General features: G+C 40.0%; 1 protein-coding gene across 1 annotated transcript in view; it reads left to right on the top strand.

Moving 5' to 3' along the window:
- The window catches only part of ImpE1 (Ecdysone-inducible gene E1), a 202,999-nt gene that overhangs the window by 47,815 nt on the left and 130,250 nt on the right, over positions 1-24,934 (top strand). Inside the window, exon 2 of the mRNA XM_067139507.2 lies at positions 12,089-12,254. Coding sequence (XP_066995608.2) covers positions 12,089-12,254 — 166 coding nt within the window. The remainder of the gene's footprint in view (positions 1-12,088; positions 12,255-24,934) is intronic.

Here is a 24,934-nt window from a genome sequence, read left to right as displayed (position 1 = left end):
GAGGCCTCGCGGACCCATAAGCTACTGAGTGACTTAGGTCGTCTCTGGCAAACACATGTTTCGACAACACCGCAAAGTTATGTTTCCTAACAAGGACTAAACGTTTTTCAGATGAGGTTGATGCCTAACTACTGTTTCATTTCTTAGTAAACCCTCTCACAAAATGAGAAATTAGACTTGTGTTCTTCGTAGAGCTTGGGATGACGTTGTACTGGTGGTGATTTAGGGACCACAGTAAAGGATATTATCAGTCCCAGTCTCAAGGGAAAGGAAAATTTGTTTATCTTTACCTGAGTTAATTGCACAGATTACATAGCCTGTGTATGTAAATATATCCTTCAGTTGTTCTCAGCGTTTACGTCCGTTTCTTAATATTGGCAACAAATTTGAAAATACAATATTTAATTAAGCACATTTGTTATGTCTTATTGGAGACAACAGACTAATTAACATACAACACGCTTCATAGTCACGTACTTTGAATGCGAATTGAATGCAGGAGGAGATGGCACGCGAGGCTGGCCGGATGTTAAATACCAGAGAGATGATTGTTCAGGCATCTCGTCTCGGAGCATTTCCTCCACTTCCGTCAGCTCTCTTGTAGCAGTGACCATTATCGGTAAAGACTCAGGCCTGCATCCTTATTCCCGCCTTCAATGTTGCCTGGTGCTTTCATGACTGTGAATTGTACTGTAATGTTTCTACCTGTAATTACTAGAAGTCAAGATTTAGAAACTTGCTGAAAATATAATGTCAAACGCGTCATAAGCTTGATTACGTAGGAGCTGAATGGAATAGTGTACATAGAATGTCCGAGAGAAATTCATTTTTGCTCCACACAGTCTGTCTCGAAAATCTCACACGATGTTTAAAAACCATGCTGGATTAAATGGTTCTATATATCTTTATTTCAAATTTCTGCTTCATCGCCAGCACTTAGGAGGACAATATAACTAGTGCTGTCTCCGCACAGACAAATTTTTTTTCACCTCTGGGTTAAAATTTTATAAATGGATTAATCCGGCGACCTTTGTAATACAATCAGTTAATAATTTTTTGCTTCTAATAGGTAAACCTAACTAATTCCGTGATGTACCTGATTTTGTGATTTGCTAGTTGCTTTACGTCGCACCGACACAGGTAGATCTTATAGCGACGATGGGACAGGAAAGCCCTAGGAGGTGGAAGGAAGCGGCCGTGGCCTTAATTAAGGTACAGCCCCAGCATTTGCCTGGTGTGAAAATGGGAAACCGCGGAAAACCATCTTCAGGGCTGCCGACAGTGGGATTCGAACCCACTATCTCCCGGATGCAAGCTCACAGCCGCGTGCCCCTAACCGCAAGGCCAACTCTCCCGGTGATTTTGTGATTTGTTTTTAAGTTTTACACGGAGTTATAGCATATCTTATGCTGAGACCCTTCCCCTTTTTTTCCTTACACTGATTTTAGAGCATTGATTTATGATCTTTCTACTCTGAGAACGGATCAATTTACGTGATTTGATTTGCAGCGTTTCCATTCTAAAATTAGCTACAGTTCTGTTAACGTACAGAAAAGTAAAATGAAAACAACTGATCTCTGACGGCAATTCATAACAACACATTTACTATTATTCCGAAGGCAGTTCACAAGTGTTGTACTGTCCCGCTCGCTGCCACCAGTACAGGCTCTTCAGACGCCTAACACTACTTTAAAATTCAATATACAGTACTGTAGGATTGGGAAGTTAACGGCCGTGGCCTTAATTAAGGTACAGCCCCAGCATTTGCCTGGTGTGAAAATGGGAAACCACGGAAAACCCATCTTCAGGGCTGTCGACAGTGGGATTCGAACACACTATCTCCCGAATGCAAGCTCACAGCTACGTGTCCCTAATCGCACAGCCAAATCGCTGGGTTAATTGTGTTCACTGAACGGTTCAGCATGTATCAGAACTATACCGACAAAAATCAGCGATGCTCTTCGTGTTACATTAAGCACGATGGTGCAATCGGTTTGGCTGAGAAAATGTTTGTTTTCGGGAAAGTGAGGTTAGTTTGTTACTTCATGCAAACAGAAATATATGAGGGAGGGAGGGGGTGGAATAAAAACTCGTGGATTCAGTGCTGTTTTTGTCTAAAATGGTACCACAAAAAATTATCAACACACCTAATGTTTTCATGTGTAATAATGTGCAAGAATAACACAGTAAGAGTGATAGACGAAACATGAGTCACCAAATTCGGTGTACAGAGTCACGGAATTAGATCAACTAACATGAAATGAAGTACTTCCTTCTAATTTTGTTTCCTTCTTATTACTGCCAGTGCCTGTTGCCATTTCTTGATGGATACAGTACTTTTGGATCCATCCCTTGGCACAGGCCAGAGTAAAGTGTAGCTTCCACCGAAGTCCCAGTCAACATCCATGGCTGTGACAATATGGAAGCTGCTGGGGTATGGGTAGTGCTGAGTAATGACATTCAGAGCATGACTAGTGCATCTGAGTGTTATGAAAGGTGTTGCTCATAGGGTCAGTCGTGCTGCAATAGCACTTTCTGACCCAGTGAGGAAAGCAATGGCAAACTACCCCACTCCTCGTCTTGCCTAGTACGCCTCATTTTGTGCTGCCATTGGTTTTTACGGTTTCCTTATAACCGTATAACCTTTGGTGGTGCTATTTGAGGATCCAACCAGCCTCTGGGCTGATGACCTAACAGACATACTGCCAGTATCCAATCAGTATTACTTTAATACTTATTATTATTATTATTATTATTATTATTATTATTATTATTATTATTATTATTATTATTATTATTAAATGCATCGAAATTTGGAAATATCCCGATGGCAATAACCATTTACAGTAGTGTGATAATAAAGTAAAATTAAAATATAATTACCCAACAACACCAACAGCAGCAGCAACAAGAGTACAACATGCATGTCCATGGAAGGAAGTTATTACAAGAAATGCTACTCGTTTAACATTTGAAATCCAGCATCAACATATACAAATTCACACACACAACGTAAGCATTTCCAGCACTTAAAACTAAGGCTTTCAATACCATAGGCTAAGTTTACTACTAGTTTAACATTGCAACGCCGTCACTTTTCCTCGGCTGTTTGGTATGGGGCACGCTCTGTTCAAAGAAAAATCCATATATTAAATGGAAATTCTTGGGCTCCATTTGATGGAAGAAGATGTCATGTGCTAAAGAACACCAGAGGCAATAGATTACGGCAAATTACATATGCATGTGGACACAGAGCAAATAGGAATGAGGGCTCATATTTTGTCTACACTCAAGAAAGAAAGAAAGAAAGAAAGAAAGAAAGAAAGAGAACATTTGCCAAGGATTCGACTAAGTAAATAACGCTTACTTCATGTTAGGAACAACCAAGTAATGGACATTGCAATATATTGCAACATAGTGTGATAACATTTTTTCTGATAGATATGGGGTGTGATAATTTATTATTCGAGATACTCGTTACAAAAGGTGAGGCATCAGCATCTGAAGCTAGCTCTGAAAAGAGCCAACAACTTGTGCCCATCTGCTACGGAACAAATCGCCCGCTTGGAGGTCACTGAGACATTACGGCTCGTTCAAAGTGCCGACCTCTCATTTCTTCTGCGAGATATTTTTCATCAACCAAATTGCAAGTGAGACCTGCAAGGCGACGATACCATACTTTTGCACCTTCCGTAAAACAAATGACATGAATCCTGTACTTTCAAGTTTGAGCATAAGGTATGCAATTAAACATTAATAATAGATGTTTTATCCTTGGAAAGTCCCCTGAGCCCCGCCTGGAGTGAATAAATCTTTCCATTTACCGGTGTATTCTTTTCTTGGCTCTAATTAAAATTAAAATTAAAATATGATGCTCTTTCGCTTTCCACAGAGAAGATTTGAAACTAGGCAAGAAACTCCATTAAACGGTATTCAATCTGCTAAGAAAATGTGCTTAAAATGCATTATTCACCGGAACTTAAATCGGAGACTACCAATTTTCGAGAGGGACATACCATCAAGTGAGTCAATGAGACCAAGTTAAACCAACAACAAGAAATCCAACAATCGACTCTTCATTTATTCATAAGTCTAAACCTAACTTCGCCTGAAACGTAACTACATGCGATATTTTAACTTTCCGTGACGAATCAGAGCAGTTTTTACCTATAACAATTGAATTATTTATTAGAAATTATTCTATTTTAAATACCCCCTTCCTTGTAAATGCACCTGTCAACCTCCAAAGATACTCAAAGTTTAAAAATATGTACAAACTCGACTAGAAAGCTGAAAGAATATACAATAATACTTCCATCATCAAATTTTACGGTGATCAAGTATGAGGTCAAGTGCTGGTGAAGAAGTTTACGTATTATTTTGATAGCAATATTTACATGAAAGGGTTCAAAATTACTTGCCTTCCCTCTTAGTAAAGTTAGGAGTTATGTCTATAGCTCCCTACTCCACTGATGGCGAACTGACAGAATATCTCCAAGAAGTGACTTGCAGAAGATGAAGTATATCTTCTCAAGGAACCAACACGACAGAGAATTATTTGCACAAGTACTTCATTTCCTGGACATCTCTGTGTACACATATAGATCAATGAACTGCTTGGCTGCTTTACCTAGGACGCAGAGCAAATATTTGCTGATGCTGTTCAGTTTGCTGTTTTAAACAAACCATTTAACATATGCACTTCAAACTCGCTGAAAAGGTATAAAAGCTAGGAAATTCGTTTTTGTATTGAAACATTTCAACCACCTTAACAATGCGTCTTGAGGAATCATAATTACACAGAACTCGTCATCGTAAGTCATCTCTGGTATCGCCAAAGAGTCGCTAACAATAGAGAACTCGAATCTAGAGGTTAAGCTATTTAAACCCAGGTTAACCGAGCTCGATAGCTGAAGTCGCTTAAGTGCGGCCAGTATCCAGTATTCGGGAGATAGTGGGTTCGAACCCCACTGTCGGCAGCTCTGAAGATGATTTTCCGTGGTTTCCCATGTTCACACCAGGCAAATGCTGGGGCTGTACCTTAATGAAGGCCACGGCCGCTTCCTTCCCATTCCTAGGCCTTTCCTATCCCATCGTCGCCATAAGACCTATCTGTGTCGGTGCGAGCGACGTAAAGCAAATAGAAAAAAAACCAGGTTATGGTGGAATTTCTAGTTAATTTTCTATAGTAAACATTTCTCGTAAATTTTATTCGCTCATTAAAGCCTGTTGCTAGGATCCACTTCATTTCGATCTCGGAGTACCTCTTAATTTACTCGCTTAATAACAACTTTCATTTTACTTATAACAAAGTCGTGCACGATAGAAAAGACAAAATCTCTCAAGGAATATCGGAACTTTTAAGTTTTACCTTGTAAGAAATCCATAATGTTTTAAGTCCATTAGGGTGTTTCATTGCCGGTCTGCTTGTACGTCAATAGTTCACACTACGAACTAAACAGATACTTTCTGCACTAACTGCTGTTTGAACCTTTCTATGTCGACACATTTAATATCAATTCACATGCTATAACATAATCCATACATCACATAAAACCGAGCTAGTTGGTCGTGCGGATAGGGTTCACAGCTTTGAGCCCGAGATCGGGAGATGGTTGGTTCGAATCCTAATTTTGGCAGCTCTGAAGTTGGTTTTCTGTGGTTTCCCATTTTCACACCAGCCAAATACTGGGACTGTACCTCAGTTAAGGCCACGGCCACTTCCTTCCCACTCCTATACCTTTCCTTCCCCATTGTTGCCATCAGACTTATCTGTGTAGGTGGGACGTAAAGCAAAATAAAATAATATAAAAATATATTTACGAAAAGTAAGAGCTACGGCCTGATAACCCGTTTGATTACTATTTAATATTTTATAAAAACAAGGGGCAAGTAACTTGTCATGTAACAAAAATAAACTTCTGATGTGGCAGGAATGTAAACTCACCCAAAATTTGTAAGGATCTTTTCTAAACACGTGTAGCCACCAATATCCACTTTTACGTTCTTACTGTCATAATAATATTACCATTATGCTCTAACTGGAATCCAAAAACTTACCATTAAATCTACTGATATGTCTCATGAATAATGACCGTTATGTTAGGATTCTACGCCCAACTATCAGTTCCTCTCAACAAAATTGACCATTGCAGTGCTACCACCTAGAGTAGTTTGGATTCAAACGGGCTGAATGGAGAATTGTGACTGTCAGATATTCAAGATACAAACCCGGTTATTTCAGTGGTTATTCTGAGTAAATTAACCAGAATTTCTCCACACTCCCCCAAGTGAGGAAATGAAATCATAATTGTTTTCAGTTATTCGGGCTCCTTGGTCCATTATTTTTCTCAGATCCAAGTAGGTACAAGTAAATATACTACTGGAATAGCATACCGGTAGATCGAATGATAGACATGTACTGGAAGCAAATATTCAAGATATTTCTAGCCACCGTATGATGCCAAGACAACCAGTGGGCTTCCATTTACTTTCGTTGAAAGCCATGAAATTGGGATGCTGTTCGCTTGGCTCATCTTTGCAGTGTATTTCATGAACATCTTAAGCCATGGACCATGTTGGATAGAAAATGAAGGAAGAAGAATGTTTAATTATGGGATACATCCATCAAGTTGGATCCACGTTCAAATATTATTATTATTAATAGTAGTAGCAGCGGAAATGTAATAAACCGAGAGAATCAATTACATTTTCGTATGCCTGATATGCTGTTATTTCATTAATATAAAAGTATAAAATGACATTAATAGACTTTACACAGAAATAAATATAACAATTACTCCAAATTTAATATATTTACCACCTACGTCCTGTAATATATGATATGGATTCAATCAGATCATGATATTGTATGTTGATGTTTGGTTCATCAGTCCATAGACTGGTTTGATGCAGCTCTCAATCCTGTGTGTCATTCTACTTAACTAGTACATTCTGCATCCATTCTAATCCGTTTGTCGTATTCATGCCTAGGTTTAACCCTGTCATATCTACCGCCTACACTTCCCTCAGAAAAGAACTGACCAAGCTCTTGGTGTCTTAAGGTGTGTCTTATCATTATATCGCTTATTCTGGTCAAATTTCGCCAAATTTTCTCCTCCCACTAGTTCAATTCAGTATCCCTACATTTGTGATTCGATCTTCCCATCTCACCTTTAGCATTCATCTGTAACACAACATTTTAAATGTTTATATTCTCTTTCTTTCTGAGCAAGTTATTATCCACGTTTCACTTTCATAAAATGCCACGCTCCAGACGGAAGTCTATCTAATTGTCATATCAGTGTTCCAAGTGAACACATTTCCTTTCTTCCTTGCTTGTGCTAGTCTACATTTTATGTCCTCCTTACTTCTGCCATTAAGTATTCTACCACCCAAGAAACAATATTCATCTACTTCTTTTAATACCTCATTCCCTAATATTACATTTCCTGCATTCCCTAACTTCATTCGACTGCACTCTATTACTTTTCTTTTGAATTTATTTATTTTAATCTTGTAATCCTTCTTAAGACTGTGTCCATACCATTCAGCAATTTCTGCAGATCTTCTGCAGACTCAGATAAAATAACAATATCATCGGCAAATCTCTGACTTTGGATTTCCTCTCTTTGGATTGTAATTCCTTTTCCAAATTCCTCTTAGATTTCCTTTACCGCTTGTTCTATATAAACATTGAAAAGGAGAAGTGAAAAATTTCAGCCTTGCCTCACTCCTTTCTGGATTGATGCTTCTTTTCCATAGCCGTCGTTTCTTATCACTTCAGACTGATTTTGGTACAGATTGTAGATAATACTTCTTTCTCGGTATCTGATCTCATCCCCTTCAGAATCTCAAATACTTTGGTCCATTCAACATACTTTGGTCCATTCTAGATCTACGAATGCCATGTACGTGGGCTTGTTTTCTTTTTTTCCTTATTTTGATCCTCCAAGACCAGTCTTTAAGTCAGGATTGCTTCACGTGTTCATACATATCTTCTGAAGCTAAACTGATCTTCTCCTAAAACAGTTTCAACTTGTCCCATTCTTCTGCAAATAATGCGAGTTAAAATTTTGCAAGCATGTGATACTAAACTTATGGTGCGGTAGTTTTTAACATTTGTGGGCGCGCGCTTTCTTAGGAATAGGTATGACAACATTCTGTCTAAAATCAGGTTGCACTTCCCTTGTGTCATATATCTTGCACACTAAATGGCATAAGCTCGCCATGCTGGTTTCTCCTAAGTCAGGCAGTAATTCTGAGGGCATGTCATCAATTCCAAGTGCCTTGTTTCTATTTATGTCTTTAAAATCTCTGTAAAATTCTGCCCTCAAAATTGGGTCTGCCATTTTATCAGCATCAACAGACTCTTCTTGTTCCAGAACCTTATTTTGTACTTCTTTCCCTTGATACAATCGTGTAAAATGTTCCTGCCATTTTTCTGCCTTGTTTTTCTACCCTGGAAGAAGTTTCCCACCTGAGTTCTTAATTTTCATACACCTAGTTTTCCTTTCTCCAAAGGCTTCCTTCATTTTCTCTTATGCAGCATCTACTTACCTACCATCATACAATCTTCAAAATCCTTGCACTTCTCTTTCAGCCTTAGCTGTCCTACACTTCCTATCTACTTTTCTGCCTCCTCTCTTTTTGCATTCTTGTATTTTCACCGTTCATCAATCAATTCTAATGTATTTCGGGAGAATCAGTGAGATTCTTACTTGATCTTACCTTTCTTCTTAACTTTTCTTCAGCAATCCTACTGACCTCTGTCTTCACGACTCTCCACTCTTCATCTATTGTGTTTCCTTCAGCCTTTTCATTTCTTCTTTGTGCAACATGTTCCTTGGAATAATCCTTCACACTCTTTTTTCAACCTATCTAGTGTACATCTTCTTGCATTGTTTCCTTTCTTCAATTTCTTAAACTTCAAATGACATTTCGTGACGTTGTGGTGAGAGCCCACGTCTGCCCTGGGAACTTCTTGCAATCTTACATTGGTTTTGAATCTCTGCCTAATCATAATGACGTCTATTCTTCCTGTGTATCCAGGTCTCGTCCACATATACAGTCGTCGTTTGTGGTGTTTGAACCAAGTATTAGCAAGGACTAAATTATGATCGGTGCAGAATTCAACTAGCCGACTTCCGCTTACATTCCTTCGCCCCAGTGCGAATTCTTCTACGACATTACGTTCTTTTCCTTGGCCTACCACTGCATTCCAGTCTCCCATCGCAATAAGATTTCTGTCTCCTTTTCCATATTATATTAAAATTTCTATGTATACCTCCCCGTGTGATGAACTAGCAGGCATAAATGAACCTACCCTATTGTAGTGGCATGGCTTGGTATCTATATTGACAACAATAATTCGTTCAATTTTCTGGTTTTCATAGTTTATCCGCTGCCCTATATTTTTATTCATTATTAAACCAACTCCTGCATTTCCCATGTTTGATTTTGTGCAGATAATTCTGTAGTAGCCTGACCAAAAATCCTGTTCTTCCTTCCAACGTACTTCACTTATCTACATTAAATATATCCATCTTCTTTTTCAGATTATCTAACCTACCACAGCGATTCAAACTTCTAAAATTCCACTCTCCGACTCGCTAAATGTTAGTATTCATCTTCCTGATGTTTGCCCCCTTTCGTATGGTACCCACCCGGAGATCTGAATAGCGGACTATTTCACCTCCGGAATGTTCTACGCTGAATAAAGCCGTCATCAGTACATCATTCATCCATACAGAGAGAGATTCATGTCCTCGGGAGTTAGTTACGGCTGTAGTTTCCCGTTGCTTTCAACCGTGTAGCACTATCAACTCAGTTAATAATGTTAAATGTTATTACAAGGCCATATCAGTCAATAATCCAGACTGCCGTTCTTGCGACGTCCATAACCTTGCTACCCCCTTTCGATGAACCTTTCGTTAGTCTAGTCTCTCGACAGATACCCATCCGATATGGTTGCATCTACGACTCGGCTATCTGTTTCATTGGGGAGCGCAAACCTCCCCACTGCGGCAACGTCATATGGTTCGCAAGAGTGACATACAGGTGGAAAGTTCTTTTGAGGGATACTTAGTACCTTCTAATCTACTGTTTATTCCAGCAATTCTCAGAGTGCCCACATATCTGCACATATCATGATGGACGAAAGTTTTAGAGACATTATTTCATATAATTCATGTTGTATTACTGTAGCGTTAAAACGATGTAATCATAAGTAACTCCCCTTCGGGTATGCAGAGTTAAAAGGAACAAAAACTTAATAAATTAATCCAAAAATATAAGATGAGTGAGAAAGATATAAATATCTACGCATCAGAAACGAATGATATAGGCGTTGAAATGTTCGGGAGCAGAATTTCAGCTTATCACGTCCAAACAAGAGCTCCACCATTGTCTGAACTACCGTGCGTAGTGTGATAGAAATTCAGTGATGAAAATAAATATCACTTTCTATGCAATTACAATAAAACCCCATTAATCCGAACTAATTGGGGCTCTAAATTGTCCGGATTAAACAATGACTTATTAAATGAGCCATGGTATATATTTAAACACTGTGTTCAGTAAAGAGAACGTGTACAGTACAGTATTTTAAACTTAAAAATACGAAGGTTTTAGTATACAGCATACAATGTAATATAGTATTAGGCCCTACAAAATACAGAATAACTAATGCAGTACGGAATTAGGAAATGGCAATCAAGACACACCTTCACTGACCACACTTGACACGCTCACTGGTTTGAAGAATCTGCTGATCTTCTGTTGTCTTCCTTTGACATTAAAATCTTTCATAATTAATTAACTAACTAGAACTAACTAATAAATGAACTAACTAACGTACTGCACTACACCAGAAATTGAAGAGACAAATCAACACAGTTGAAGATTGGGAAAGTGTACTATATTACTTCTGAAAATAGTAACTTGATCTTCACCAAGGCAGTGGAACGCTAACCTGTGGGAACTTCTCTGAATTTTCACATGTTTAGTATAGTTTTACCTAAATTATATTCGTTCGATACATTGAAAATGTATGCCTTAATTCAGGAAAAGGATTTGCATTTTTTCATGATCAGGGTGTGGTAAGAACTACCATTGGTTATGGATTTCCAAATCAGTGACGTTGGTCTGAGGCTATAAATTATAAAAGTATCCGGATATGTATTTTTATTTTGGACATTTCTTGTTTAGAAATCTCTTACTACCTGACACCCGGCTTACTTGTGATTTTTGAAATATTACAACTTTCTATCCCAGTAAGGCCACTGCATCGACGTATGCAACTGTAATAATGTTTGGCCAGATTTAGTAGCACGGTCGGTTACCAGGTTCTCCTTTCTTTCCATGGTAATCGGTTCCTTTCTGGATGAAATGTGTGGTACTTGAGGGAGTTTAAATGCCATTAATCGTGAATCTAGCCTTCAATACGTGAAATAACTCTAGGGAACAAAATTGTGAAATCTTGATGTCTCTTAAAATGTATAGCATTTGAAGGGTAGTTAAACAAATAACAACATTATTCATGTAATTATTCTGGTCTAGGTGTGAGAAAGATGCCCAATTATTACGAAGTCCGAAATCCTTCCTGTAAATAACGGAGTGCATGAAGGGAAAAGCGTTCTAGAAGGCCACCGAAAGTTACAGTCCCCCAGATTTGAAGCAACAATAACTGACCCCAGACATATAAATTAACGTGTACAAATAAGGTATCCCTTGTATGTAAACGAAGCTGAGAATCAGAAAATTATTACCATTTATCTTGAGATTGAATATTACCTTTGTCTGTTATGTTATTAATTCTGAACATAGTAACTTGATCTTAAGACACCTTCCGCAAAACTTCTAAGCCAAATTTTCTTGCCACAGTACGCATATTTTCACTTGTCCACTTTATTGCTGGCAATGACAGTAAATTATATAGCCGTTTGCTTGTTCTCTTTTCGTAAATTAATAATCAGCACACTGCACACTTTCATCTCTTTTCACCTCTTCAGAGTTTAATTCTGAAATATGATATATATTTTCACATTTTTTCAAGTGCTTACTTAGTCATGTTTCTGTCATCTTTCAGGTAGCGTGTGCTCTTGCTTGCTGCGAGACCATTGCGGGGCATCTGGGATCGAAATGTAATAGCGATCGCGAATGTGCCTCTATCGTGCCACACAGTCGCTGCTCTCATGGCATATGCAGCTGTCAGCCTTACTTTGCAAAGTATAATACCACACGCTGTCTACCATGTAAGTATGACTACAAGATGGAATTAATTTCAATGTCTGAAGTTTGTACTTCAATCATTTTGCTTGCACGTGAAATACTGTTGTAATTGGCTTATTTCTCTAGGTGTCCGACTCGTTGGCTGAATGGTCAGCGTACTGGCCTTCGGTTCAGAGGGTCCCGGGTTCGATTCCCGGCCGGGTCGGGGATTTTAACCTTCATTGGTTAATTCCAATGGTCCGGGGGCTGGGTGTTTGTGATGTCCCCAACATCCCTGCAATTCACACACCACATATAACACTATCCTCCACCACAATAACACGCAGTTACCTACACACGGCAGATGCCACCCACCCTCATCGGAGGGTCTGCGTTACAAGGGCTGCACTCGGCTAGAAATAGCCACACGAAATTATTATTATTTCTCTAGGTGAAGATAGTGCTTGTAGATGATGTTTATTGAAAGCCCTAGATAACTGAATCTATCACAGTGTAGAATAAGTAAAGCATTTGTAATACAAGGCTACTTAAAATAGAAATTGCTGGATTTGGTGAACTCTAGGATCTTATGCAAAACAAGTAGTGTTATGTTATAGGAAGTTTTCTTATACTGAAAACAAGAAAATAATACACAACGTTCAGGTGACTCAATTAGACTGAATAATTATCTTCGCTGTTCACAATAGCATTCATTCATTCATTTATTCAGCGAGAAACATTCATTTTGATAGGAAAGTAGTATTGTACTTAGTGTAATGAGTTGTAAATTTCGATGTAAAAACGAAATGTACGTATTTACCATAATCAAGAATAATGTAGTGTCCGCCTCTGTGGTGTAGTGGTTAGCGTGATTAGCTGCCACCCCCGGAGGCCCGGGTTCGATTCCCGGCTCTGCCACGAAAATTTGAAAAGTGGTACGAGGGCTGGAACGGGGTCCACTCAGCCTCGGGAGGTCAACTGAGTAGAGGTGGCTTCGATTCCCACCTCAGCCATCCTGAAAGTGGTTTTCCGTGGTTTCCCACTTCTCCTCCAGGCGAATGCCGGGATGGTACCTAACTTAAGGCCACGGCCGCTTCCTTCCCTCTTCCTTGCCTATCCCTTCCAATCTTCCCATCCCTCCACAAGGCCCCTGTTCAGCATAGCAGGTGAGGCCGCCTGGGCGAGGTACTGGTCATACTCCCCAGTTGTATCCCCCGACCAAGAGTCTGAAGCTCCAGGACACTGCCCTTGCGGCGGTAGAGGTGGGATCCCTCGCTGAGTCCGAGGGAAAAACCGAACCTGGAGGGTAAACAGATGATGATGATGATGAAGAATAATGTAGTGCTGGGTGTATTGCGATCTATCTCCGGAAGCCTGGGTTCGATTCCCGGCTCTGCCACTAAATTTGAAAAAGTGATACGAGGGCTGGAACGGATTCCACTCAGCCTAAATACTAATACTAAGGACCATTCTGCAAACACGTGATTTATTGCGCCTTGAAATAACACAGATACCCGTAATACGATCTAATTAATAGGTTATGCCATGTGCTCTGTAATGTAACTTCACTGTAATGTGACTTCACTGAAGTTTTTGACACGCATATTATCTTTCGAGGTGGAACGGCCGTATTTAAGTACTAAATTTCTAGCAAGCATAATATATGTTGTTTTCGCGGCTGAGTCGGTTAAGTGTTGGAACGCAAGATATGTGTGCGTCGGCAAAGTAGTGGTTCGAATCCGGCATAGAGCATACTATTTAAATGACGGAGGTGCACCATTTTATCGGGAATACGACAATAATATTTTTTGCTATTGGTTTTAAGGGGTGCTCTCTGATTTGGCATATATTCCCTAAGGATAGGTAAAAAAGCAAAGTCATCTCCGTACAGGCCATGAAGACCCTTGGAGGGGTTGAAGGTAAAGGCTTCGACTATCCTTAACCTCGGCACTTGATGGGGTAGAGTGGTTAGCTCTACGCCCGGCCGCCTTTGCCCCCAAGAATTAACCTGGTACTCATTTTTGGTGTAGGCTGAGTGAACCTCAGGGCCATATGCACCTCCGGAAGTGGAAATCTGGTTTCTTAAATTTTACGACTTCCTGACGGGGATTCGAACCCACGTCCTTCCAGGCGAACCGAGCACGCGTTTACCGCCTCGGTCAGGCAGCCCCTCCCAAAGATAGGTGGGGGAAGGATTGGGAAGGGAATCGGCCTTGGTATTTTATAAAGGTACCGTCGCAGCATTCGCCTGGTTGTGAAAATGGGAAACCGATGGAAGGAAACCTTATTCATGACGGCCAGCATGGGATTCAAATCCACAACCTATCGAATTCAACGCACGCAAATAATAATCCACTCCTACGAGGTCACATCACAGAGTTTACTCATTTTCTCACAATGTATTCCTATGAAGCCGCCTCTGTGGTGTAGTGGTTAGTGTGATTAGCTGCCATCCACGGAGACCCGCGTTCGATTCCCGGCTCTGTCACGTCATTTGAAAAGGGTTACGAGGGCTGGAACGGGGTCCGCTGAGTATCGGGAGGTCAACTGAGTAGAGGTGGGTTCGATTCCCACCTCAACCATCCTGGAAGTTGTTTTCCGTGGTTTGCCACTTTTCCTCCAGGCAAATGTCCGGCTCCGTGGCTAAATGGTTAGCATGCTGGCCTTTGGTCACAGGGATCCCGGGTTCGATTCCTGCAGGGTTGGGAATTTTAACCATAATTGGTTAATCTCGCCGACACGGGGGCTGAGTGTAAGTGTCGTCTTCATCATCATTTCATCCTCATCACGACGCGCAGGTCACCTACGGGAGTCAAATCATAAACCCTGCATCTGGCGAGCCGAACATGTCCTCGGACACTCCCGGCACTAAAAGCCATACGCCATTTCATTTTTTCCAGGCAAATGCCGGGATGTTACCTAACTTAAGGCCACGTCCGCTTCCTTCCCTCTTCCTTGTCTATCCCTTTCAATCTTACCATCCCCTCAGAAGGCCCCTGTTCTGCATAGCAGGTGAGACTGCCTATGCGAGGTACTGGTCCTCCTCCCCAGTTGTCTCCCCGGCCCAAAATCTCCAGTTCCAGGACTTTGCATTTGAGGCAGTAGAGGTGGAATCCCTCCCTGAGTTCGAGGGAAAAACCAACCCTGGATTGTTAACAAATTAAGAAGAAGAGTACCTTTAATTGTTACTCATTTATGGAGAAAGTGCTGTCGAATTAAAATGTATGTCACGTGCTCCGTAATGGTAAAAAGTTAAATGAACACTGTAAACTCTGAATATGGAGGGTACACTGCTTCCTATCTACAGACCACCACGTCGTAATCCAACCTGGTTACGTAACTTACTTACTTACTTACTTAATATTTTTTCCCTCCGCGGTTGGAGATTTTGGGTCAGGGGAGACAACTGGGGAGGATGACCAGAACCTCGCCAAGGCGACCTCATTTGCTATGCTGAACTGGGGCCTTGCGATGGGAAGATTGGAAGGGATAGACAAGGAAGGGGGAAGGAAACTACCGTGGCCTTAAGTTAGGTACCATCCCGGCATTTGCCTGGAGGAGAAGTGGGAAACCACGGAAAACCACTTTCAGGATGCTGTGGTGGGAATCGAACCCACCTCTACTCAGTTGACCTCCTGAGACTGAGTGGACCCCGTTCCAGTCCTCGTACCACTTTTCTAATTTCCTGCAAGAGACGAGAATCGAACCCGGTCCTCAGGGGGTGACAGCTAATCACACTAACCACTACACCACAGAGGCGGACAGTGAATATTTCTACCATTGAAATATTTACAGTTTCATATAATTTGCGTCCGCCTCTGTGGTGTACCGGTTAGCGTAATTAGCTGCCACCCGCGGAGGAGCGGGTTTAATTCCCGGCTCTGCCATGAAATTTGAAAGGTGGTACGAGGGCTGGAACGGGGTCCACTCAGCCTCGGGTTGTCAAATGAGCCACCTCAGCCATTCTCGAAGTGGTTTTCCGCGGTTTCCCACATTTCCTCCAGGCAAATGCCGGGATGGCACCTAACTTAAGGCCACGGCCGCTTCCTTCCCTCTTTCTTGCCTGTCCCTTCCAAACTTCACATCCCTCCAGAAGGCCCCTGTTCAGCAGAGCAGGTTAGGCCGCCTGGGCGAGGTAGTGGTCCTCCTGCCCAGTTGTGTCCCTCGACCCAAAGTCTCACGCTCCAATACACTGCCCTTGAGGTGGTAGAGGTGGGATCCCTCGCTGAGTCCGAGGGAAAAAACCAACCCTGGAGGATAAACAGATTAAGAAAGAAATAATATGATTTAATGATACTGGTGCGTTTAATAATATTTAGATAATATTACATACTTACACAAAAAGAATATTTTAAAAATTAATTTCAAACGTCCGATAATAGGAACCGGTGCTCTTAAATCCGGACATCACTGAAACATACTGTGCCATTTTCCGGACATCATATTTTTGCCAGTTACGACGGTTAAGTGACCCACTATTCAACTTAACACATGCACAGTACGTTATTATTTACATTTCACACTGTTTTACAACGCACTTGCCACACACAAAATCACGCTTACATGATGTTCCCACACAAACTTCGTGAAACCATATCTGGCATAAGACGGACTGAATCCATAACCCACAGTCAATATCACTAAAACACATAAACATGCATTGTAATTATCATTTTTTAATTTTTCAGGACGGGGTTGAAGTAGAGCCTCATTTCCCCTCTATCTCTTAAGCTGGTCATCCCTAAGGTTCATATCAAGTCTGTCCTGTTAAAAGTGCTAAATTGCCTGATATGGGTACCTGATAAGGGTTCAGTCATCATGAAGTCAATACACAATGGTTTTAGAGAAATTGCTTCTGAGGGTGCGTTTTCCCTGTAACTGTATCTTCCTTTTTCCACCTGGCATTCGAATAAGCAGTAAGTGAGAGAAGTCGTATGGTTGCGGGGTAAGGGGTGCGAGAGGTAAGCATTGCTGCCACGCATGTGTCTATCTCAAGTGTCAAGGCCTGACAATAAACATCTGTTCCGTCCGCGGTGTCTCTTGCGATCTGAGGTGCTGTTGTGGAGATTTGAAGTGGTAGTACAGTTATTGTGCCTAGTTATACATTTCCTATAAGTACTGCACAGTTAACAGCTTAATAATGAACACGGATCTTATTTTTCTGTCACGTCTAATGTTTGTAATGAGTACAATATCTGTTACTCCTGCCGTACCTGCAAGCTGCCGCGACTACCAGTCAGACGCCTGTAGTATCTTGCGTTTACTGAGTAATTTCATCTTCTAAGAATGTATCTACAGCACTACCCTACTGTACTGATATGTGAAGAAAAAATCATACCCCCTTATCTTGGACACACCTATAAGTAGAACTGATAGTTTGAGAACCAAAGTTATCAACGCAAAATAGTAATAATATTTAATAATTATCTATATATATGCCGGTGGTCTCTTTAACATGTACCTTTAACCAGCTTTGGATATATCGTTGGTACGTTTTGGTGCTCTGAATTAGGAACAATCGAGCGTCCGGAAATAGGAACAAGTCTGTCAATCATTCAAATTTCGCGCCATGATCACACGTGCCGTGGCCTACATGTTACCACCCACACATTGCGTGGTTTAACATTTTATCTTCAATACTACAGATTTACCGTCAGGTTGTAAATTTTCTCAATTTAAGTGAAACGAAAGATCAGAATTAATATACAGTGAAGGAAAAGTATAGGAGGCGTGTCTTCCCGTGTTTCTTTTCATATTGTCTGGAGCAAGAACCGCGTGACTCCTGCCATTCACTACCGTTTCACTCTGCTGCAAGACGGTGCTGTCATCTAGTTATCTGTTTCTAAAACACATCTGACTCTTACTTCAAATATAAACCACATAGACATTAGGAGTGTCCGGATATAGGAGCTGTCCGGATATTGGCCACCCCACCCTATATCTGTATCTCAAAAACTTGACAGTTTAGAGACGTACAAATTGGGATTTTCCGCCTCTGTGCTGTAGTGGTTAATGTGATTAGCTGCCACCCCCCGGAGGCCCGGGTTCAATTTCCGGCTTTGCCATGAAGTTTGAAAAGTGGTACGAGGGATAGAACGCGGTCCACTCAGCCTCGGGAGGTCTAATGAGTAGAGGTGTGTTTGATTCCCACATCAGCCATCCTCGAAATGGTTTCCCGTGGTTTCCCACTTCTCCTTTAGGCAAATGCCAGGATGGTATCTAACTTAAGGCCACGGCCGCTTCTTCCCTCTTCCTTGTCAATCCCTTCCAATCTTCCCATCCTCCCACAAGGCCCCTGTTCAGCATAGCAGGTGACGCCGCTTGGGCAAGGTACTGGCCATTCTTCCCAGTTGTATTCCCCGACCCAATGTCTCACGCTTCAGGACACTGCCCTTGAGGCGGTAGAGGTGGGATCGCTCGCTGAGTCCGAAGGAAGAGCCAACCCTGGAGGGTAAACAGATTAAGAAATAAATAAATAAATGTATTGGTATTTGGAATGGCCTTTAAAAATAAACACGTGTTTTTCCTTTTTCTGAAAATCCTCTTAACGGGGGTGAAAAGAGTTGCAGAAGGGTTCAGTTCCTTTTATGAGGATGCACACATATGACAAAACTGAAGATATTACAGACATGAAAATTGGTTTTTGGAATCTGTTTTAAAAATAAAGAAACACGTATATTTTAGTAAAATTCACTTAAAGGGGTAGAATGAAGTGAAAATATGGGTAAATTTTTTAAATGAATAAATCTACAGTATATCTCAAAACCTGAAGATGTTACAGACGGGAAAACTGGTATTTGGAATCTCCTTTAAAATTAAAGAAACATGTTGTTCCGTTATGCGAAAATCCACCTAAGGGGCAGAGGGAGGGGGGGGGGGGGCGTTTTAAAGAAGTGAAGGAGTGTAATTCTTTTTATGAAGATACTTACATCTCTAAAACAATAGACTTTATAGTAGTAAAAATGGGTTATATATCTATTTAAAAGGCAATTGGCATCCACCAAGGTAGGGTTTAAAAAGTGCCACACCTAAGGGGATGAAACGGGGATGATACCTTAAAGACCAAGATATTCATTCCTCCTAAGCCGTTGACCACAAAAAGTTGCAATGGCACTCAATGATTGCTGCTTTAAGTACTAGATGTTAAATAAGACAATTTTAGATATAAATTCAACCCTTAAAGGTAAAATAGTGTTTAATACAAATATATTCCTTTCTCTGAAACCTTTCGACATATGAGGTTGAAATTTAACATGATGGCTCCTGCCATATGTCTATTAAAATAATGCTCTCCTGAGGGTTTTTGACTAGGGATGGTTGCTGACAACATAAATATTCATTTCTCCACAACCGTTTCCCATGTGGGCTTGAAATTTCATAAAATGGTTGTCCTTTATGTAATAGATTTTTAATAAAAATTGATCTTAAAACAATGTACCCCTGAGGGGTTTTGACTGGGGTTGGGGTTGAGGCCTGATTACAAAAATATCAATTTCTCTGAAATTCCTTGACATACGAGGTTGGAATTTCACACAGTGGTTACTACTCAATATCTTAGCTTTTTATAAAAATTGGTCTTAAAACAACGCACCCCTAAGTGGTCTTGACTGAGAATAATGTCCGATGACAAACATATTTATTTTTCTGAAACCGTTTGACATATGGGGTTGAAATTTCACATGATTGTTGATCCTATATACTCACCTCAAAAAAATTAGGGGAACATGTTTTGAACGTATGCCATGCTCCAAAAAGCAATACGTCAGACCCAGGTATATTTCCAAATAAACCTTTATTTTTCACCGTTGAAGTATACAAAAGAACCTCGATGGATTCACGTTCATTTTCAGAACACAAACGGAAATGTTCAAACAGGGGCAAAAACAAAGTGATAACAGTTCTCCAGGGTAGATTTTTATCACAGTTGGAGAGCTTCAGTATGGTGTACGTCCTTCACGAGCATTTATCGCAGCTTGGCACCTACGAGGCATGTTCCGTATATGTCGACGGAGGTTACGTTGCGGTATCAGGTCCCGTTCTCCAATGAGAGCCTGTTCGAGGTCTTGAAGAGTCTGTGGTGGAACAGGACGCCTACGAACACTTCTGTCAAACCTATCCCACACGTGTTCGATGGGTTTATGGTCGGGACTCACTGCTGACCATTCCATCTATTGAAAGACCAGTTCTCGCAAGACAGCTCTGGTGATGCGCGCTACATGAGCCCTGTTATTGTGCACGAGTACGAATTCAGGGCCAACACCGTATGCAGCAACAAAAACATGCTGTAGCAGTATTTGCTCGATGTACCCCGCAGCGGTAAGATTACCACGGACAACGACAAGATCCTTACGGTCATCAATACTGATGCCACCCCTCACTAACACAGAACCTTGTCTGATTCGGTCGCCTTCCTGGACAGCATTTGGCATGTATTGCTCCCCACGGCGTCTCCATACACGTTGACGCTTATAACGCTGTGTCAGGGGAAATCTGAACTCGTCTGTGAACAACACAGGTCTCCATTGGCGAAGTTGCCAGTTGACGTGGGTACGGGCAAACAGAAGGAGAGCTGCGCGATGTTGCTGCGTTAAACGGGGCACTCGTACAGGACGTCTGAGTCGTAAGGACACTTCTTCCAACCTGTTCTTACTGTCTGGTCAGACACCGTAACTCTAGTGACTTTCCTGAGATCTTGTTGCAGTTCTCTGGCAGTTGCTGAACGACGCCGCAACGCACAGATGATCAGATATCGATCATCATGTGGGGTTGCCATGCGTCCACAACCTTGTCCAACACTCAATGTGAACTAGCCTGTCTCACTGTAGAGATTCCACAAGAGTTAAATAAATGACGGGGAGACGTTGAGATCTTTCCTGGATTAAAGTGACGGCCCTTGCGTCTTGAACCTCGTTAAGATGTCCCATGGGATGGTTTGGTTGACATACAACGTGCTCAAATGACCGCAGTAGTCTGTGCATCTCACAACAACACACGGATGCACCGCTAGTCACTTTGTTTTGAGGGTTCACCTGACAATTTAATGCACGGCTACGCCTACAGATGGAATATAACTTCGATTTGACATACCCTGAGTAGCTAAGATCTCAAGGTATGCTGTACGACCATTGGAACCCCATCTGCCAAATTAACGTACACATAACAGATGTTGCAAAGCATGTTCCCCAAATTTTTTTGAACTATGTATCTTCGATTTTAAATTAGAATTGGTCTTGAAGCAATATATTCCTAAGGTGTTTTGACTGGAGTTTGGGGCCTGGTGACAAAAAATAAGTCATTTCCCAGAAACCTCTTGACATACGACGTTGAAACTTCACATGAAATTTGCTCCTATGTGCATTACATTTTAACTAAAAAGTGGTCTTAAACCAAGACAACCTTAAAGGGTTTTGACTATCGGTGATTTCTGATGGCATTTCTATAAAACCGTTTGTCATACGAGGTTAGAATTTCACATGCTGGTCGCTCCTATATGTTCTAGATTTTAAACAAGAAAAGGTCTTAAAGCAATGCGCTTCTAATAGGTACTGGCTGGCGGGTGACGACTTAGGACGAAATTATTCATCACTCAAAATCGTTTGACGTATGAAGTTGACATTTTACAGGATCTTTAGATGTTGTAGGTGTCAAATATGTTACAATTCAAAATATTTTACATATAAGGAATAGGGCTGTGTAGAAGTTGTTGAAGTTGTGAAACTAAGTCTCCACAACAGCCAAGGTACTCGACTGAATTTCTGACTCCTTTCCCTTATTGCCAAAGAAAGTTATTTATAAAATTCAGGGGTTTAACTGACATAGTCTTGGACTTACACACAACTGGATGAACATTTTTTGAGACTGTATACCATCAATCGTACCTACGAATTCTTACAACCGGTGAATGTATAATATTTAAAAATTTAACTCTCTCAAATTACTAATCACTTTCCACAAGCATGTAATAGACCTAAATAATAAAGGAGGTTTCATCTCAATGTTTTTCAGAGATCGTTGCTGCCCTCTGTACACACTAAATTCTCTGTCTTAGATTTTAAATAAGAAGTGGTCTTCAAACAGTACACCCCTATGGGGTTTTGACTGGAGGATGAGGAATGATGACCAAAATATTCACTTCTATGAAGCAGTTTGAATTACGAAGTTGCAACTTCAAATCATGTTAAATAACAGAATGTAACAGAGGCTTTTCAGTCTGTCAAACACACAGCAAATATAATGTAAATTATAACACTACAAACATACCTGTAAAAACACACTTACATACAAAGAATGACATGTTTCCTTCTACAAGAACATCTTCAGATTCTATCAAATCACTTTAAAAACAATCTTATATATGTACAGTATTGTTTACGTAGCGTAAACTTGTCAATGATAGAGAGTTTAGTGATAACATGAAACAGTAATGACAAAAATAAAAATATATACTAGTATTAATATAATGAAAACTTACGTACGTATTTTTGTCATTACTGTTTCATGTTATCACTAAACTCTCTATCATTGACAAGTTTACGCTACGTAAACAATTCTGTACATATATAAGATTGTTTTTAAAGTGATTTGATAGAATCTGAAGATGTTCTTGTAGAACGAAACATGGCATTCTTTGTACGTTAGTGTGTTTTTTACAGGTATGTTTATAGTGTTATAATTTACATTATATTTGCTGTGTGTTTGACAGACTGAAAAGCCTTTGTTACATTTAAAAAACATGGCTTGATTCTTAACAAAATAACAGAATGTTTGAGAAAAATTTAAATTTAAATGGGGTTAATCTGAACACAGATATATTCATTCCTTCCTCCGAAACCATTGAACTACGAAGACAAAATTTGACGAACTAACTAAGGGTGTATTTTACAGGTTCAGTCGACAGTAGACTCTCCAAAATGTAAAATTTTGAAAAATAACTTACAATTTAAAACCGTAGCGTACATATTCTAAGTCCTAGGTGTGAATTAGGAAATATTTTGATACATGCCGCTCTTAAGGTGTTAAATGGAGTTATCTCTCCAAACAAAAGTATTCATCCCTCCAAAACCGTTTAACGTGTAAATTTTTAATTTTACGGGACGGTTCTTCGTTTATGTCCTGGATCTAAAGTATCATATACTTCAAAATATTTCTACCCTAAAGGAATTTGTGTGGTGGTTCACTCTCTAAAACCACAATATCCATTAGTGTGAAACCATTCCAGGCACGATCTTAGCATTTTACATGAAGGGTAATCTTCTATGTCGTAGATGTTAAGTAAAATTTTTAAAACATTCACCGCCTAAAAATATTCATTACTCCATTACTGTTCGACGTACATCTAAATTTCACAGGTTGTTTGCTTTTACATCTTAGATGTTAAACAAGATATTGTTTAAAAACATTCCAGTTCTTCTGTACAGGGTTCAAATATCTGTTAGATAAGAAAATTAATGATCATTGCCACAAAACGTTTTGACGTACGAATTGAGGGTGTATTTTACAGGTTCAGTCGACAGTAGACTGTTGAAAATGTAACATTTTGAAAAATAAGTTACAATTTAAAACCGTAGCGAAGCACGGTTATGTTGCTAGTAATAATAATAATAATAATAATAATAATAATAATAATGATAATGATAATGATAATGACAATAATAATGTTATTGGTCATTAAATACAATATGTATTACATGTGTAATATTCTGATTTAACTTTATGTATGCTGAGTCCTCAGCCCGAAGGCTGGTTCGAACCTCAACAGCTCCGCAACTAGCAGTCATAGGTGGCCCAGGCGTCACTGAAGAGGAGTACTAGGGAAATGAGGTATGATATATTCGTTGCTTTCCTCACTGAGCTAGAAGTTTCTATTACATATCAGTCTGCCACGCCCACTGAAATGCCTGCACCAACCGACCCTATGAGCAATATTTTCACACAATTCATAAAAGGGACTGGCTGCATGAGAAATGGCATTACTAAGATCGTTTGTGCCTCGGTCTCTTTCATGTTGTCAAAGCCAAGGATGAGACTGAGACAGGTGATTGAACGTAACGAGTTTGTTCTAGCTCACACCAGAAGACAGAGTGCACTGTAAACACTAGGTCTTGCCAGCAAAGGTAAATAATTTAACTATTGTATGAAAACAGTACATTCATGTACACAGAATAAAAAAAAGATTGTGTTAATGTTACATCAAGTATGGACTAAAATATGCTGAGATGATTATATTGCAATGTCTTACTCTCTCTCCACACAACGCGGTAAAACACCTTCAAATTATCGTATCACAATTTCAATTAATTCAAATTATCCATAAAAGAAATAAAAATACTTACGGTTATATTAATATTATACAACAATATTTTAAAATTCTAAATATTCCTGAACATAATAACAAGGTTGTATGATTAAATACAATAATTTCTTAAATTTTAACTCGAACTTGTTAAATGAGCGTTCTTTCAGCCCTGGTAGTAATTCGTTGAGAAATTTCAAACCCATAATATGATGGCTCGATGATGCGGTATTTAGTCTGCATCGACGTATATCGGCTCGATTATTAGAGCTTGTATTATAGTGGTGAGTGTAACCTCTCTGTCTGACTTCGTTTTTGTAAGCAAAGACTTTAAGTAATTCACTGTTAATATACGTATTGGTTACAGTCGTCACTAGCAGTGTATGTTGTTGAAATGGTTCTTATTTCCCTTTTCATTAGCCATTTGCTCAT

Source organism: Anabrus simplex, chromosome 2 (genome assembly GCF_040414725.1).
Source record: "Anabrus simplex isolate iqAnaSimp1 chromosome 2, ASM4041472v1, whole genome shotgun sequence".
In the NCBI taxonomy this organism is placed as follows: domain Eukaryota; kingdom Metazoa; phylum Arthropoda; class Insecta; order Orthoptera; family Tettigoniidae; genus Anabrus; species Anabrus simplex.
Note: the sequence above shows the minus strand (reverse complement) of the source record. Positions and strands in the feature narration are given on the sequence as shown.